At 44.4% G+C, this 16265-nt stretch overlaps 1 protein-coding gene across 1 annotated transcript in view; it reads left to right on the top strand.

Annotated features, from left to right (window-relative positions):
* Prtg (protogenin) overlaps positions 1 to 2038 on the top strand; it is a gene marked incomplete at its 5' end in the record, with an annotated part of 68626 nt that extends 66588 nt beyond the window's left edge. The window contains 3 exons of the mRNA XM_042687601.1: positions 234 to 338; positions 1528 to 1798; positions 2031 to 2038. Coding sequence (XP_042543535.1) covers positions 234 to 338; positions 1528 to 1798; positions 2031 to 2038 — 384 coding nt within the window. The remainder of the gene's footprint in view (positions 1 to 233; positions 339 to 1527; positions 1799 to 2030) is intronic.
* Between the last annotated feature and the right edge of the window lie 14227 nt (positions 2039 to 16265).

The following is a 16265-nucleotide window of genomic DNA, read 5'->3' as shown; positions in this document are numbered from 1 at the left end:
CTCCAGAGGTAGGCCAGGAGGATTGTGGTGAGCAGCCTGGATATAAACTCATACTCTTTCATTCACTGATGAATATTCTGATATATGTTGTGTGCTGCCTGTGTCAAAGAGAAAGAGTCTCTATGATCATTTTCCCCCTTTCACTTTGAAAAAACTTGTTTATTTATGATAAACGGAGATCTCTAATGCCAAGATATTTACATCCTCCCCTCCCCACTATTTTCTTTTCCCAGGGAGGAACCGACCTGATAATTAATAGCTATGGTCCTGTAATTAAAAACAACACTAAGAAAAAGTGGCTTTTTTTCCAAGACTCTAAGAAGACAAAAGTGGAGCAGGTAATCCACCTACATGACAGGACTCTTTGGCCCCCATGGGAAAGGAGATCATAATTACAGGAGAGACAAATGTGGATGAGTGTTGTTCATTGCTGTTCTCTCTGTGATAATGTTTTTTTTCTGTAAGGCATGCTTGTAGAGCGCTAAGGTGAGTAGTAAGCATAGACGTCAGATTGGTGGGGAGAGCAGGGGGACGCAGGCCAGTGATCCCAGCAACTCTGAAAGTAAGCACAAGGCCTGGCTGGAAAAAACATTTGTGAGACCCCATCTCAACCAGTAACAAAGGTGGGCAGGGGAGTGGGTGTCTGGCATGTGAGCTGCGCGGCCAGGGTAAAGAGGATGGCGGGCCAGGCTGACCCAAAAAAAAGCAAGATCGTATTTGCAAAAATTACTAAAACAGGCCAGTGGCTCACACCTGTAATCAGGAGGCTGAGATCTGAGGATCACAGTTCAAAGCCAGCCCGGGCAGGAAAGTCTGTGAGACTCTTATCTCCAATAAGCCACTAAAAAACCGGAAGTGGCGCTGTGGCTCAAGTGGTAGAGTGCTCACCTTGAGCTGAAGAGCTGAGGGACAGCGCCCAAGCCCAGAGTTCAAGCCCCACGACCGACAAAAAAGAAATAAATAAAATAAAATTTACTGAAGGAAAAAGGGGGCCTGGGTGTGGCTGAAATGGTAGAGCAATTTCCTAACAAGTACCAGGCTCTGAGTTCAAACCCAAGTGCCACTAAAAAGAAGTGGTTAGGGAGTCCCTAGATGCACATGTCATCGAATAGGTAGGCCTGGTAATGGTGTGCTCAGGAAGCCCCGGGTTGCGGGGGGGCGGCGTGGAGGGGAACACGGACAACTCAAAGACACTTGGAAAACAATCTAAACAAAAATGACTGGCCCGAATGGTAGAGCCCCTATCTAGCACGCATGAGGCCATGAGTTCAAGCCCCAGTACTTTTAAGAGTCTGTGATTTCAGAAGGGCCGGGAAGGGGGCAAAGCAAAACAAGCCCGAGGAAGGGAAGGAAGAGGAGGAGGAGGAGGAGAAGAGGAGGAGGAGGAGGGGGTGGTGGGGAAGACGAGGGGGAGGGGGAGGTGCCATGGAAATACCTGCAGACTTCTGGCAGGCCCTTCTGCTTTGCTCCCAGGGTGTGGCTGTGGCAGGGCCTGCGCACTGCTCACTTTCACCTGTTTCCCTCCAGCCTTCCAGAAGATTCCCTCAAGCCGCCTGCTTCTACCAGCCGGGCACCACGGTGCTGGTGACTGCCGCCTCCCCCAGCCCCCCAGGCCCAGCCAGGGGCTCCCGGGCGCCCTTCCTGTCCGCCCCAGATGCCCCGGACGCCGAGCATTCTGCCAACAGTGAGGGCAGCCACGAGACTGGGGATTCTGGAAGGTTCTCTCATGAGTCCAATGATGAGATACACCTGTCGTCCGTTCTAAGTACCACACCCCCGGCCCCTCATTCTCTCCCTGGTGGGGATCCACTTGTGGAGCCAGGGGACAGGAGGGGTGCAGGCGCTCAGCCTGGGGGGACATGACTGCTGCGTGGAGGTGGCTCAGGTCCTCTCCCTCCTCTCCCTCCTCCCTCTTCTTCCTCCTCCCTCCTCCCTAATCTCCCTCCTCCCCCCCCCTCCCCTGCCAGGCTGTTCCAAGGACCAGGAGCCAGGAGCCAAAGCCTTTCATGAATGTGCTGATGTCCTTTTAGGTATTTGAGCCTTCGATGATGCGTGTGTAATTACTGTTGCTGTTGTGATGGTGAATGTGAAGAGGCAGTCAGGGTGGTGTCTGCGTGGTGGACAGTATCACTGGAGCAAAGGAGAGACTTGGGAAAGCCTTTGCTGATTATCTACCTCAGTTTGCCAGATGGCGAACTCCGAAGACAGCTTCGTCCCCCCCTTCGCCGTCCTTCTCGCTCCGCGGCGTGGGAAGCTGGCGCGTGGGGCTGGTGTGTGCACCGCCGTGCGCGTGGCGTGTGTGGTCGGGAGGAGCCGCACAGGTGGAGGACGAGGCCCTCTCTGAAGCTCTGTTTTTTGTGGCGGTGGTGAACGCTGCAACGCTTGCATGGTGGGCGCGGTGGAGCGCTCCGGCCGTGAGGGTAGCTGAGCCGCTGAGAAGAGGGAAACAGAGGCTGTCACAAAGCAAGTGTTGGCTCTTGTGAGGACGGCGCTGCCCTGCAGCTGCGTGGCGTGGCGTGCAGCCGCTGTTGGGTCTGGGGGCGTTAGAGTGAGCGCTGCCTGCGCCGGGCCTTTCCTCCCTTGCCTGTCAGCTCGCTTGGAAAGCATCTTCCACATTTCCCGTCTTAGTTGCAAAACCCTATGCAGAAAAAAAAAATGGATTTTTTTTTTTTTTCTTTAGAGAATAGGGTTTTCTTTTCAATCCCAATTTGGCATAAAGCACTAAAAATGAAGATTAAAAAAAAAAGTAACAGGTGACTGACAGGAAGAAGAAGTTGAGATTTTCATTTCCCAGTGCCTTCCAATCTATACTATGAAATGTTTTGCCTTAGACCTTTTTACTCTTCGTGAAGTTACTTAAGGATACAAAAAGTTGCCTTAACAGTTGTTTTGTTGTTGTTGTTGTTTATCAATAACGATTTTGATGTACAGTAACTTGAAAAGTGCAGGTTTTGTTTAGGGATGAAATGTTCAGAGCTCTACTGTCTTAACTTGTGTTTTTCTGAATTCTTGAAGAGAATTTGGTATTTGGTACTTTGGGTTTACTTTTCCTTTCCTGTAATGCTGGGACAGAGAAGGGGGTCCCATTGCCTTTTATTATGTTTTCATATCTCCTAGAAATGACTCCTCCCTCCCTCCCTCCCTCCCTCCCTCCCTCCCTCCCTCCCTTCCTCCCTCCCTCCCTTCCTTCCTTCCTTCATCCTGGGGCTTGAACTCAGGGCCTGGGTACTGTCCCTGAGCTTTTTGGCTCATAGCCAGTATTAATTGAGCCATAGCTATACATCTGGCCTTTTGCTGGTGAACTGGAGCTAAAAGTCTCAGGGACTTTTCTGCCTAGGCTGGCTTTGAACCTTGACCTTTAGATCTTAGCTTCCTGAGTAGCTAAGATTACAGGCTTGAGCCACCAGTGACTAGAATGAGTCTCTCTCTCTCTCTTTTTTTGGGGGGGAGGGGTCTGGTCGTGGGGCCTGAACTCTGGGCCTGGGCGCTGTCCCTCAGCTCTTCAGCTCAAGCGCTCTACCACTTGAGCCTCAGCACCACTTCCGGCTTTTTTTTTTTTTTCTTTTTGCTTATGTGGTGCTGAGGAATCGAACCCAGGGCCTCAGGCATGCAAGGCAAGCGCTCTACCACTGAGCCACCTCCCCAGCCCCTCTCTCTTTTTTAAGGTCACGTTAAATTATACTCAAATTCATTTTTTTTTTTTTGGTCTAGGTAATAACTTCCTAGCCATGGCCTGTTGCCTGATGATGGAACATTTTGTCATAGTCTCGCCTTTTTTCTCTCTTCTTTCTTTGTGGTTTGGTGCCACACTGGTTATATTCAGAAGCAGACTCTACGCGGCGTCACTGCTTCGGTACTAAGTTCAAAGTTGTCCCCTCTTTGGTTAAGTTTGGCCTTCTGGCAAAAGAAAAAAAAACAGCAACAAAAGAAAAGAAAAAGCAGAGCTTTAGATGAATCATCTCAAGTTGAGGGGAGATGCTGCTCCTGCCTTTATGGCTCCTGTTTTATACTACCTCCTTTAAAGCTATGCTAGTGTTACTTTGCCTGGACTCAGGGAGTGCCGTGCGGCACGTTGACAGGGTATGGCGGTGGGTGGGTGGGTGTAGATGTTTGTAGAACCAACTTCATCGGTATCCCAAAGTCAGAAGCACGACGGGATTGTTTTTCGTTTTTAAAACAGAAAGCTGTAGATGTAGGACCGTATGAATTTTGAACCATCTTATCTGCCTGAAAATAATAATGAACTAGATCCTCAGTTCGGGTAGATATTTTGGACTTATTCGCCTTTTTTTTTGTACTTTCCATTTTTTTCATGTACAGATTTTTTGCATTATCTATTACCAAAGAATTTTCAGGAGAAAGTGAAATTTTGATTATTACTCCCCCCCCCCACCCCAGTTGAAATTGAATTAGTTAGAATGAAACGTATACAAGCAACTATACCAACCGAGGTTTACTTTGCTTTTGTTTTTTATTTTTTTGTAGTAATTAGATTAGTAATGCTGACTACCTCATTATTACCAGAGCATTTAAAATAAATTGTAATACCTTCTCTATCAGCATATAGTTCAAAGGAAATTCAAGTATAATTTTTTTTCTTCAGCAAGTATATATGTTCAGCTACCCAGTATTAAAACTAGTATTGAAACTAACTTGTTGGAGAGGGGGAGAAAATCTTTTCACCAAAAGTAAATATTTTGATTATACTGAATAAGGTACTGAATGTGAGCAGAGACTTCTTTTTACTTGGCCAAAAAACTTCTTTGAAGTCTGAAATACGAATTTGTGACTTATAATGTGAACGGTCTTTTGTGGTATTCACTCCTAAGGGGTGAATATGTAGACAAGAACCTTTTTCTTTTCCAAAGATTTATTTGCTGTCATTACTGACACATGCATGTCATTTTTTAAATGCCAAATATTACAAGATACTGCTCATCAGTATTTTCATACCAAAGACCATTAAAATATAGAGTTTAGCCTGTAAGAATGAGCAGATGTGAAATAAATTTATTTAGAGGCAGATAGAGAATCTAGCTTTAGTTGTAAAGGATATTCAAAAGGTTAAGTTTACATAAGTAAAAGCAATACGTTGGTATTTATCGGTGTTTATTCTAAAATCCTTTACATTGGCAAGTTAAAAAGAAAAAGAGAACCAAAGATATTTAAGGTTACCTCCACATGTAGGGAAATTGAGTTGTACATTAAACTTTTTGTTTCTTGTTTTTGTGTTCAACAACTTTGTCTTTCTCAAAGCTATTCTACATACACAAATCATCCATAGAGACTTTCCATGAAGTCTGCTGACTGAGCCATGCGATCTTTTTGCCAAATGGTGTGATTCTTTTCTAAGCACCTACTTTGTGAGAAGTTGATAGGAAGCCCAGAAAGCTATGGTAATCCCACAATTAGCCTGTACAATCTTCTTCCTCTTTGTAAAGTGTCACTTGGCTAGAGGTGGCCCTGAGGAATGGGAATACTGTCATCTGCAGAGCTAAAATGGATGCAAAACATATATTATGTTCTTATCTTTATTTTATTTTTGTACTGGCGGTGAGACTTGAACTCAGAGCTTAGGCCCTGTCCCTGAGCTTTTGTGCTCAAGTCTAACACTCTTCCGCTTGATCCACAGCTCCACTTCCTGCTTTTTGGTGGTTAACTGGTGATAAAAGTCTCATGGACTTTCCTGCCTGGGCTGGCTTTGAAACTTGATCTTCAGTTCTCAGCCTCATGAGTAGCTAAGATTATAGGTGTGAATCACCAGCTTGCCTCAGCTTATCATGGTTTAAGTGAGTGGTGCTTACGTGCTTTTCAGCACTATTGAGTTGAAATTGAATTATTAAATTGAAACATGTCCATTGTGTCAAAGGAGTCTGGTTTTCAAACTAAAAGTGACACCTTAGGAGAAAGAAAGATACTTTTTAATGAGATCTGGAGTTTTATATAATTAACCTAAAAGTAAAGACTCACCGTGACTTTTCAAATTCAGCTTTGCCACGCTGAGGAAATTAGATCCCCCATGAAATTCTACCCTTCTTTTTGCTTGGCTTTAGACAGCGATGATACTCATGGGAGAACTATGATTTATTTATTTATTCTTTTACCATCTTGTCTTACCTTTGTTAAGGGTATCGATGTTAACAATTCAGGTCATAGTTCAAGCCCAGAGGATGAACCCTTTGGAAACATTTCTGAGTTGGTCACAAAAAAAGTAATAGAAAAAGTATCTCATATATATATATATATATATATATACATATATATATATATGTATATATATATATATGAATACAAGAACATCCAGATAGGCTTACACTTCAGCAGTGGCTATAATAGTTCATATGTGTGTGTGTGTGTGTATGTGTGTGTGTGTGTGTGTGTGTACTTCATTGAATGTAAACCTTTAATACTGAATGTAAAAAAACCCAAACAAACCAAAAAGCATGTTTCCACTATGTCAAAAGAGTCATGGTCACTTGAGTCTCACCGTGTTTTCTGCAGGCTTTGGTCTCTGATAAGGTTTAATCATCAAAATAACTTTTTGCCACCTGTGACCCCAGAGTGGAGGGGAGGCCAGGTTCTGGAGACCAGTGTTCACACCCAGTTGTCCGATGGTCAGTTGTGTTGATGGTTAACCGCAGATTAATTCCGTGTTAGGTTGATGTATACTCAGGACCTAAGATCATAGGCTAACGCAACGTGTGTGTTTGCAGGCTTCTTTCTAAAATCTCTGGAGGTATTTTAAAATGTAACACCTAATTAATCTTCGAGCTCTGTAGATCTCTGTAGATGAAAATCAAGGTGTGGGTAGGGCTTCTGGAAGCCTTAGGTAGTACAGGATTCATTCCTTTGTCTTTCCCAGCTTTTAAGGGCATATAGATTCCTCTGTGTCTTCAAAGCCAGCTGTGTAACAGCTTTCTGATGCTTGTCCCTGGACAGAAAGCCCCGCCCTCCTGGGGGGGCGGGAGGTGCTGTGGTGGCTGGGAAGGTGGCTTAGTGGTAGAGTGCTTGCCTCGCATTCATGAAGCCCTGAGTTCCATTCCTCAGTACCACATACACAGAAAAAGCCAGAAGTGGCGTTATGGCTCAACTGGTAAGAGTGCTAGCCTCGAGCAAAAGAAGCTCAGGGACAGTGCCTGGGCCCTGAGTTCAAGCCCTAGGTCTGGCATAAATAAATAAACAAATAAATAACTAAAATCTCTTTCAGAAAATGTGAGAGAAGCGGTTCTTCAGTCACACTATTAAGATTTCCTTGCCCTTTAGTATCCCACAGTTCATTACATTTATAAATGTACTCAACATCTACTTTTTATTTTTGCCAGTCCTGGCGCTTGAACTCAGCTCAACATCTACTTTTAAAAAGTCATACCTTAGCCGGGCGCCGGTGGCTCACTTCTGTAATCCTAGCTACTCAGGAGGCTGAGATCTGAGGATCACCGTTCAAAGCCAGCCCCGGTAGGAAACTCCGTGAGACTCTTATCTCCAATAAACCACTAGAAAACTGGAAATGGCGCTGTGGCTCAAGTGGTAGAGCGCTCGCCTTGAGCTGAAGAGCTGAGGGATAGTGCCCAGGCCCAGAGTTCAAGCCCCATGACCGACAAAAAAAAAAAGTTGTACCTGAAAGGAAATGACAATGAGATGCGACATAGAGATATAGATACTGAGCGGTATCTTCTCGGGGATGAATTCGGTGTTCTTACAGAGATAGCTGTGATGAGTTCTTAACCTTTGTTGTTGTTAGGTCTTTTTCTTTCTGTTGTGCTGGCGCTGGGGCTTACACTCAGGGCCTTGTCCTCTTGCTTGGCTTTTTCACTCTGTTCCATCTTTATCCATAAATGAGAATGATTGGCTGGGCAGAGTGAAACAATATATTGAAAACATAAAAAGTCAGTAAATACTTAAGACCCAGAAGTCATTTCTGTGAAGTGTGAAAACACATCTTAATGGTTCTTTGTTTACAGACCCACCTTTCCACTTAGGACTCTTTCTAGGTTGAGATGGCAAGCGGTCAGAGAGAGAGAGAGAGAGCACACCCAGAATTTAAACCGTCGTCCTGAGTGTGAGTAAACTCATGGGAGGAGCAGAGAAGTTGACTGAGCTAGACAGACATTCACTTTGATAGCTTGGCTTTTAACCAAGTAAGGGGGAAAAAAAGGTGTTTCTAGAATTCTTCTTTAACAGATCTACTTCCCATGATTATGCAGCATTGTTCTGTTTTTTGCAAACTATTTAGAATTACATCTGTGCGTGAGTGTCGCTGTGGATGGAACTGGGGGGGCCGCACCTGCTCCACCAGCACACCGCCTCCTAGCTGCAGATACGGGATGAGTTTTATATAGAACAACACAGAGCCGCCTCAGTCTTACTGTATTTCAGTCTATGCTTAAGGCTACATTCTGGATGGTATTTATTTTGTTTGCCAATGGAAATGGTTACCAATGATTCACACCTCCAGCCTGTGACAGGAGAGCCTGCATGCAACACATTGCCTTAGCCTATGAGCGTTAGAAGACGTGTGTTCACAAAGTTTGTCTCTTGCTATTGTTGCGCAAAATTTTTGATTGTGTATTTTTGCATTTGTTTGTTTTCTGTGTGTGTGGGGTTTTTTTTTTTTTTTGTATTTTGTTCAAAGATGTGAATTTAATGCAAGTGTAGGAGCCAGGTAAATTATTTTCTCACGTGGGTGTTCTGGATCCTGTCACTCCGTATACCCTATTCTTACCTGGACAGCATTCGCAGACTTGCTCGTGGACTGTGGAGCTGAATGCTATTAATTTTATACTTGACTCAGGGGATCAGCTCTGTAAACTCCAGAACATGAAGAAAGCGAATGTCTGTCCTGATTTTTGAATGTACTTTTTTTAAATGTCTTCTTAAAGCATATTTTGTTTAATAACGTGGGTTTGTTTTCTCCCTAGCATCATAGTAAATATTTCTTAGCATCTTTCTCCCCCTACCCCCAATTCCCCAGGGTAGTTTATATTCTACCCAACAGGTCATGCCAAAAATGAATAAAAGTTTAAATGCCAAAATGTTTATGAAACTGCTGTCTAAATACTGATTGATTGCACAGTTTAAATAAAAGATTTTCTTAGTTTAAAAAAGGTCCTTGTGTTCTTTTACTCTTCTCTTTCCTTTGGAGAAAGGAGACTTGGAATTTCTAGAATGGGATTGGGATGATGACAGAAGGGAGTTAAGGATCTAAGAATTGTTTCCTTGTTGCATTTTCTGAATAGCACAGTAGGAATCATTTTCTTGCTTTGCCACATGGTTACTCACTTAGAAACTAAATAGCAGGTAGTTTATTTATTTTGGTTAGTCCTGGGACTTGAACTCAGGGCTTGAGCTCTGACTCAAGGGTAGCATTCTGCCACTTTGAGCCAAAGTTCTTCACTTCCAATTTTTTGGTGGTTACTTGGAGATAAGAGTCTCACAGACTTCCCTGCCAGAGCTGGCTTTGAACCACTGGTGCCTGGCTCAGAATTTTTTAGAAGGATGACTATGAAAAGGTAAAAAGATTCTAAACTGAACATGATGGCTTCCATTCGTAATCCTAACTACTCATGTAATCTTAGCTACATAGGAGACTGAGACCTGGAGTATCAAGGTTGGAAACCAGCTTGGGTAGAAAAGGCCATGAGACTTAGCTCCGATCAACCACTAAAAAGCCAGAAGTAGAACTGTGGCTCAAGTGGTAGAGTGCTAGTCTTGAGCAAAAAAGCTCAGGGACAGTGCCGCAGGCCCTGAATTTAGGCCCCTGGACCTGTGCACACACAAACCAACTCTATAATAGTGACTGGTCTGTATTTTAAAAAAAATCTTAGAATCACGATACACAGGGGAAGCCTGAGGAGCCTCCCCGCCCCCATATTTAAAGAAGACCAGCACAGTTAAATATAATGTGGATCCTTCATGCTAGAATCAGGGCTTTGGGCTTGGAAGAAATAAAACTAGCCTAGCCAAGAACTAGCCATCCTTGGAATTATATTGGTCATGTGGCACATAATATTTCAAAGACTGACCAAATACATGATGGATGCAACAGTGATTCCATGAGATTGTGTCATTTAAGCCCTCTTAGTCTTTATACAACTACCCTACCCCACCCTCAGAACCTGTCCCCATTGTGAACAAACAGTTCTTGTTAAATTTCCTTAGCAATGAAGATCTAAATTAGTGTTAGGTGATCTCTACTAGATAATACTATGTTAGTTGTATTTATTTTCCTTAATTTTTCTCCCAAGTGGGAATGCATTGTTCCAGGAGACTCCTCCAAAATGACCAGCAAAAAGCTGGGCTAGAGGCATGACTTGAGTGATAAAGCACCAAGTCAAGCAATCAAGCCAAGCACACACAGTTCAAACCTTGATACCACCACAATAAAAAAGCAAGTATGCAAAACATAATAAAATACTCAAAAGAATGTTATACAAAGTTGTCATTATCTTGCTTTTCTGTTCCCAGTCTTTCCCTGCAAACATTCCTGTAAGCCAAAAAGGCTTAAAGTTGGCACCTTTGCTGTCTGTTCATTGAGATTTCCTAAGATGGCGATTGTTCCAAATTTAGTTTGTTGTTTTAACACTAAGTCTTGCCATGTTTCTTACATAGTCTTGCCTTGCTGTGTTTCATTCACAAATGTGCGCGCGTCCTGTTCTTTCCCACATGTTCGTAAAATTTTTCTCAGGCACCCACAGCGTTGCAATCTGCCTGTGTTGGCAGTATGTGTATCCTGGGGGAAAAATCAGCCTCTTTTCCCATTGCTATAATAAAAACAGAGCAAAATAAGGAAGAATCTCATATTGGTTTTTATCAGGTCTCACTTTCAACTTTTTGCCCTTAGATTCAAAGATCAAAGACAGGCTAGGAGCCGGGCACTGGTGGCTCACACCTGTAATCCTAGCTACTCAGGAGGCTGAGATCTAAGGATCACAGTTCAAAGCCAGCCCAGGCAGGAAAGGCCATGAGACTCTTACCTCCAATAAACCACCAGAAAACTGGAAATGGTGCTGTAGCTCAAGTGGTAGAGCGCTTGCCTTGAGCTGAAGAGCTAAGGGACAGCACCTAGGCCCATAGTTCAAGCCCCACAATCAAACAACAACAAAAAAAGACAGGCTAGGGGCTGGAAACGTGGCTCAGTGGTAGAGCGCTTGCCTTGCATGCCTGAGGCCCTGGGTTCGACTCCTCATACCACATAAGCAAAAAGAAAAAAGCCAGAAGTGGCGCTGTGGCTCAAGTGGTAGAGTACTAGCCTTGAGCTGAAGAGCTGAGGGACAGCGCCCAGGCCCAGAGTTCAGGCCCCACGACCGGACCCCCCCCCCCCCAAAAAAAAAAAAAAAGACAGGCTAGGAATGTGGCTTAGTGATAGAGTGCTTGCCTAGCATACATGAAGCCTTGGGTTTGATTCCTCAGTACCACATGAACAGAGAAGCTGGAGTTGCTCTATGGCTCAGTACTAGCCTTGAGCAAAAGAAGCTCAGGGACAGCGCCCAGGCCAAGAACTGCGCCCAAGCCCCAGGAATGGCAAAAAAAAAAAAAATAATAAAGTGCCTTGGAGTTATGTCACTTAAAAATGTGATACTGCAGCTGGCTTACCCCTGTAATCTTAGGTACTCAGGAGGCTGAGATCTGAGGGATTGAGGTTCAAAGCCAGCTGGGTAGAGTATAAGATTCTGATTCCCAACTAACCACCAAAATGCCAGAAGTAGAGGTATGTCTCAAGTGTGTAGTCCTAGCCTTGAGTAAAAAAAGTAAGGGAGTTCAAGCCCTATTATTGCTGCATGCACACATGTGCATACATGTAGGAAGGTGGCTCAGTGGTAGAGTGCTAGCATGCATGAGGCCCTGGGTTTGATTCCTCAGCACCACATAAACAGAAAAAGCCAGAAGTGGCGCTGTGGCTCAAGTGGTAGAGTGCTAGCCTTGAGCTGAAGAGCTGAGGGACAGCGCCCAGTCCTGGAGTTTAAGCCCCACAACTGACAAAAAATAAAAAGCTCTACACTTTGGAAAATAGGTGGACAGCCCTTATAATATTGAAAATGGAGTCTCCACATGATCCAGAACTTGCATTCTTGGATCTTTATGTCAGGAAATTGAAGCCTATTTTCAGGCAAGAATTTATATATGTATGTTCATAATGACTTTATTACTCCAGTGTCCTTCAATGAGAAAATGATTTTAAAAAAACAAGCTGTGGGGCTGGGAAGTTGGCTCAGTGGTAGAGTGCTTGCCTTGCATGCATGAGGCCCTGGGTTCGATTCCTCAGCACCACATAAGCAGGGGGAAAAAAGCCGGAAGTGGTGCTGTGGCTCAAGTGGTAGAGTGCTATCCTTGAGCTGAAGAGCTGAGGGACAGCGCCCAGGCCCAGAGTTCAGGCCCCACAACCAGACCAAAACAAAAAACCAAAAAAAAAACAAGCTGTGACATAGCCATTTAGGTGGAATACTGACAGGCAGTAAAAAGACAAAATACTGACACCACAATGTAGATGTAACTGGCGGAAAGTACAGTCTTTTGGAAAGAAAGCTAGTCTCAAAATAATACATACTGCTGATTTCTTTTGGTAATATTAGAGAAATGGAGTAAGGATCAGCTGTGTCAGGTGTGTAAGACTACAGCAGGGTAAAAGGATATTTTTGGTAGGAATTCTATCATATTGAAGACATAAAAAGTGTAATGGTTTGTTTCTAACGCATTTATAAGGTTATTTCTTTGTTGCTTTGTATGTCCCTCCCCCACAGTATAACCCCTGCTTTCACTGTATTTGATATCGGTATAATTTGTGGAGGGGAAGGGGAAAAACAAGTCGTTTAAATAAGGATACAGCTGGACCTGTTGCAACAATGTGAAGTACAAGTTGTCATGTCAAAAATGAACTTTACAACTTTGGTGGGGGGGGGGGGGATTGGGTGGGTGGATGGGGGAGGCTGGGAAGGGATGGGAAGGGGAAACAAAGGAGGAGGCTACAATGCTTGATAAGAAATGTACTCACTATCTTGCCCATGTAATTGTAACCTCTGTACAGTATTTTCACAATAAAAAATTTAAAAAAAAAAGTGTAATGGGCTGCCAGGCCCTGCTGGCTCACGCCTATAATCCTAGCTACTCAGGAGGTTGAGATCTGAGGATCGCAGGTTCAAAGCCAGCCCAGGCAGGAAACGTTGGTGAGACTCCTATCTCCAGTTAATTAATCAGAAAAGGTGGAAGTGGCGCTGTGGCTCAAGAGTGCTAGCCTTGAACACAAAGAGGCTCAGAGACAGCGCCCAGGCTGAGTTCAAGCTTCAGGACTGCCAAAAAGAACAACAAAAAAAAACAAGTATAATGGTGTTATGTGGAGGAAGTCACTCTTTCCACTTCTGCATGGCCCCGGGGCCAGGCTTCAAGAGGAGACTTCAGATTTCCTTTGACATATAGAAATTGGTACTGGAGCAGGTTTGTACTGTATCTGGCATCTGGCTAGCAATAGCAGCGTTGAGGCATACTGATGAATTTTCGTAGGACTCTGACATTTCCAAGATGAACAAGAGTAGAAGAACATGACAGATGCCATGAGGGAGAAAAGAGAATTTTGGTTTTTTGTTTTGTTTTGTGTTTTTTTTTTTTCTTTTTTAAGAGTACCATGTGTTCCTGTTTCTCTCTCCCATCCTCAGGAATGTCAGAAAAGGACACACATGATAGATGGTTGCAGGCATTTGCTCTGCCTTCTTTGTATCCAAATTTTTGGATAAGCCAACTTCCACACTGAAAATGGGATTGACAAAATGAGATTTAAACAAGGTTGACAAATGTTTGCATGTAAGGACTTAACCTTCTCTTGGCATTCTTGGAAATCTAGAAACTACTACTTAGATGAAGGAGGTCATACTAGCCGGCTGGATGCTAACAGATGGCCCATTTACCAACCTGCCAGCCACCAGCCACGCAAGGCCACTGTCCCCCACGGATCCTGGAGAATACCTAGTCATCACTATAATGTCATGCTGAAGCAGCACAGCTTTTCCTGCTGACCCCGCACAAATGGTCTAGCCACAGAACTACTACAAGTAAGTGACTGGTTTTTATTGTTTTGAAAGCTATCAAATATTGGGTTATTGCATCACAAAATTATAACTGATTAGATAAGTGATAAACAGTTCACTCATGATTGCTAACAGAATTCCTTGCACTGGAGTGTGTAACCTGGGGTATTATGGGTTGTATCAATGTATCTGTCTGGGGCTGGGAAGGTGGCTCAGTGGTAGAGCGCTTGCCTTGCATGCATGAGGCCCTGAGTTCGATTCCTCAGCACCACATAAGCAAAAAGAAAAAAGCCAGAAGTGGCGCTGTGGCTCAAGTGGTAGAGCATTAGCCTTGAGCTGAAGAGCTGAGGGACAGCGGCCAGGCCCAGAGTTCAGCCCCACAACTGGACCAAAAAAAAAAAAAAAAACAACAATATATCTGTCTGCTAGATTCCTCACTTCAGACTCAACATAGCTCATCCCAACCGAAAGTTCTTCCTCTGTTCTGGGTCATCTAAACCAAGGCTGTGGGTAAATGTCTTCCATGTTTGAACCCTTACCATGTTAACAGTCTGTACTACTTTTACAAAGTCCTCACCCCGCTGACATTCTCCTCTTTTTGTGTATGTGTATCATTTCTCAATTGCTCTGCTTTCAATACGTCTCCTTCAAAATTCAGGTGATAGCATTAGGAGGTTGGACCTTCATGAGATGACCACCAGGACTACAACAGCATGAATAGAATTAGACATCTTTGCAAGGAGGGTGGAGGGAGTTTGCCTTTCTTTTTGTCTTTGCCTTTCTGGGTTTTTTTGGGTCCGGTCGTGGGGCCTGAACTCTGGGCCTCAGCTCAAGGCTAGCACTCTACCACTTCAGCCACAGCACCACTTCCGGCCTTTTTCTTTTTGCTTATGTGGTGCTGGGGAATCGAACCCAGGGCCTCATGCATGCAAGGCAAGCGCTCTACCACTGAGCCACCTTCCCAGCCCCTGGTTTTTGTTTTTTAAGATAGGATCTCACTATTATAGCCAGGCTGGCCTGGAACTCCCAGTCTTCCTGCTTTCTTTTCCCAGTATCTTTTACCTTTCTACCCCGACTGCTTCTTCCCAGGAGTCCGCATTCACAGTGCAACTTGGAAAGCAGGAGGCAGCCCTTACTAGCTGCTCGTGACTTCATCTTGGATTTGCTAGTCACCAGAACTGTGGGAAATACATTTATCTTCTTTATAAATAATACCATTGTCACAGCAGCATGAATGCAGTAGGAACACTTTTTGTTGCTGTTGCTTCACTGGATTTGAATTTATAAGCTCAGGTGATCTTTCTACCTCAGCCTCCCAAGCAGTTGAGACTACAGGCATGCTATACCAAGCCTAGCTTGGCACTGTTTGGTGCCTCTCCAATCCATCTTTCACTTTATAGCCAGGACAGTATTCCTAAAATGCAGACCTATGCATGGCATTCACCTGCTTAAAGTCTTTATTGTTTCCCCAGTTTTCAGGATAAAATCCAAATTTCTTGGGTTCAATGTTCAGTACCAGGAAAGGGGTGTGTGTGGAGAATTACAATCTCTTAGCAATGACCTTCCTCAACAAGTCTCCTTTCCCTAGGGTTATGTAATAATAATAAAAAAAAAGTTTCCATATTGACTGGTGTTTTCAGAGTGCTTTGCGCGTCTTCTACGCTCATCAGCTCCTGTGAGGGAAGGGCATTGGATCCACTTTTGCTTTTATCATATTACCATTTGTCCTGAACACTTTCCTTTCATCATATTACCAGGGGCATTATCACGCCACAGCTCTGCCGGTCCAGTTGTCCCAGGCCCACTTCCAGTCCATTTCGTCACACACTTAGTCACCAAGTATTTTTTGAACACTTAGTATGTGGGACTGCGGTAAGGACACAGTGGTGTGCAGAACTCCTGCCTGCCATCGGGGCTTCCGTCCCAGTCTGTGGGAGCCTTTGGCTATGTACCTCCTGTTACCAGCCTTGCTCCGTGCTGACCCAGCGTCTTCTAGTGAGGAACGCCACCCCCTACCCTCAGATCTTGGGCACAGGATGACATCGGCCTCTTGGCCAGGCTGCGTTGTGTCTTCTAAAGCAGGCTGTGTCTTGCTGCTGGGCCTGCCCGTGCAGGCCGCTTGGTTCACCCTGGCCTGGCTGGTTCAGGGGGCTCTGTGTTCAGCTCCAGGGAGGACGGAGACTTCCGCTTTGGTTCTTCCCGTGTTCTGGCAGGCTTGGAGAGCAAGCTTTTGTCAGTGATGGGGACGTG

This window comes from Dipodomys spectabilis, unplaced genomic scaffold, assembly GCF_019054845.1.
Source record: "Dipodomys spectabilis isolate Male_0828 unplaced genomic scaffold, ASM1905484v1 ptg000108l, whole genome shotgun sequence".
NCBI lineage: Eukaryota > Metazoa > Chordata > Mammalia > Rodentia > Heteromyidae > Dipodomys > Dipodomys spectabilis.
This window is presented reverse-complemented; position numbering and strand designations above follow the sequence as displayed.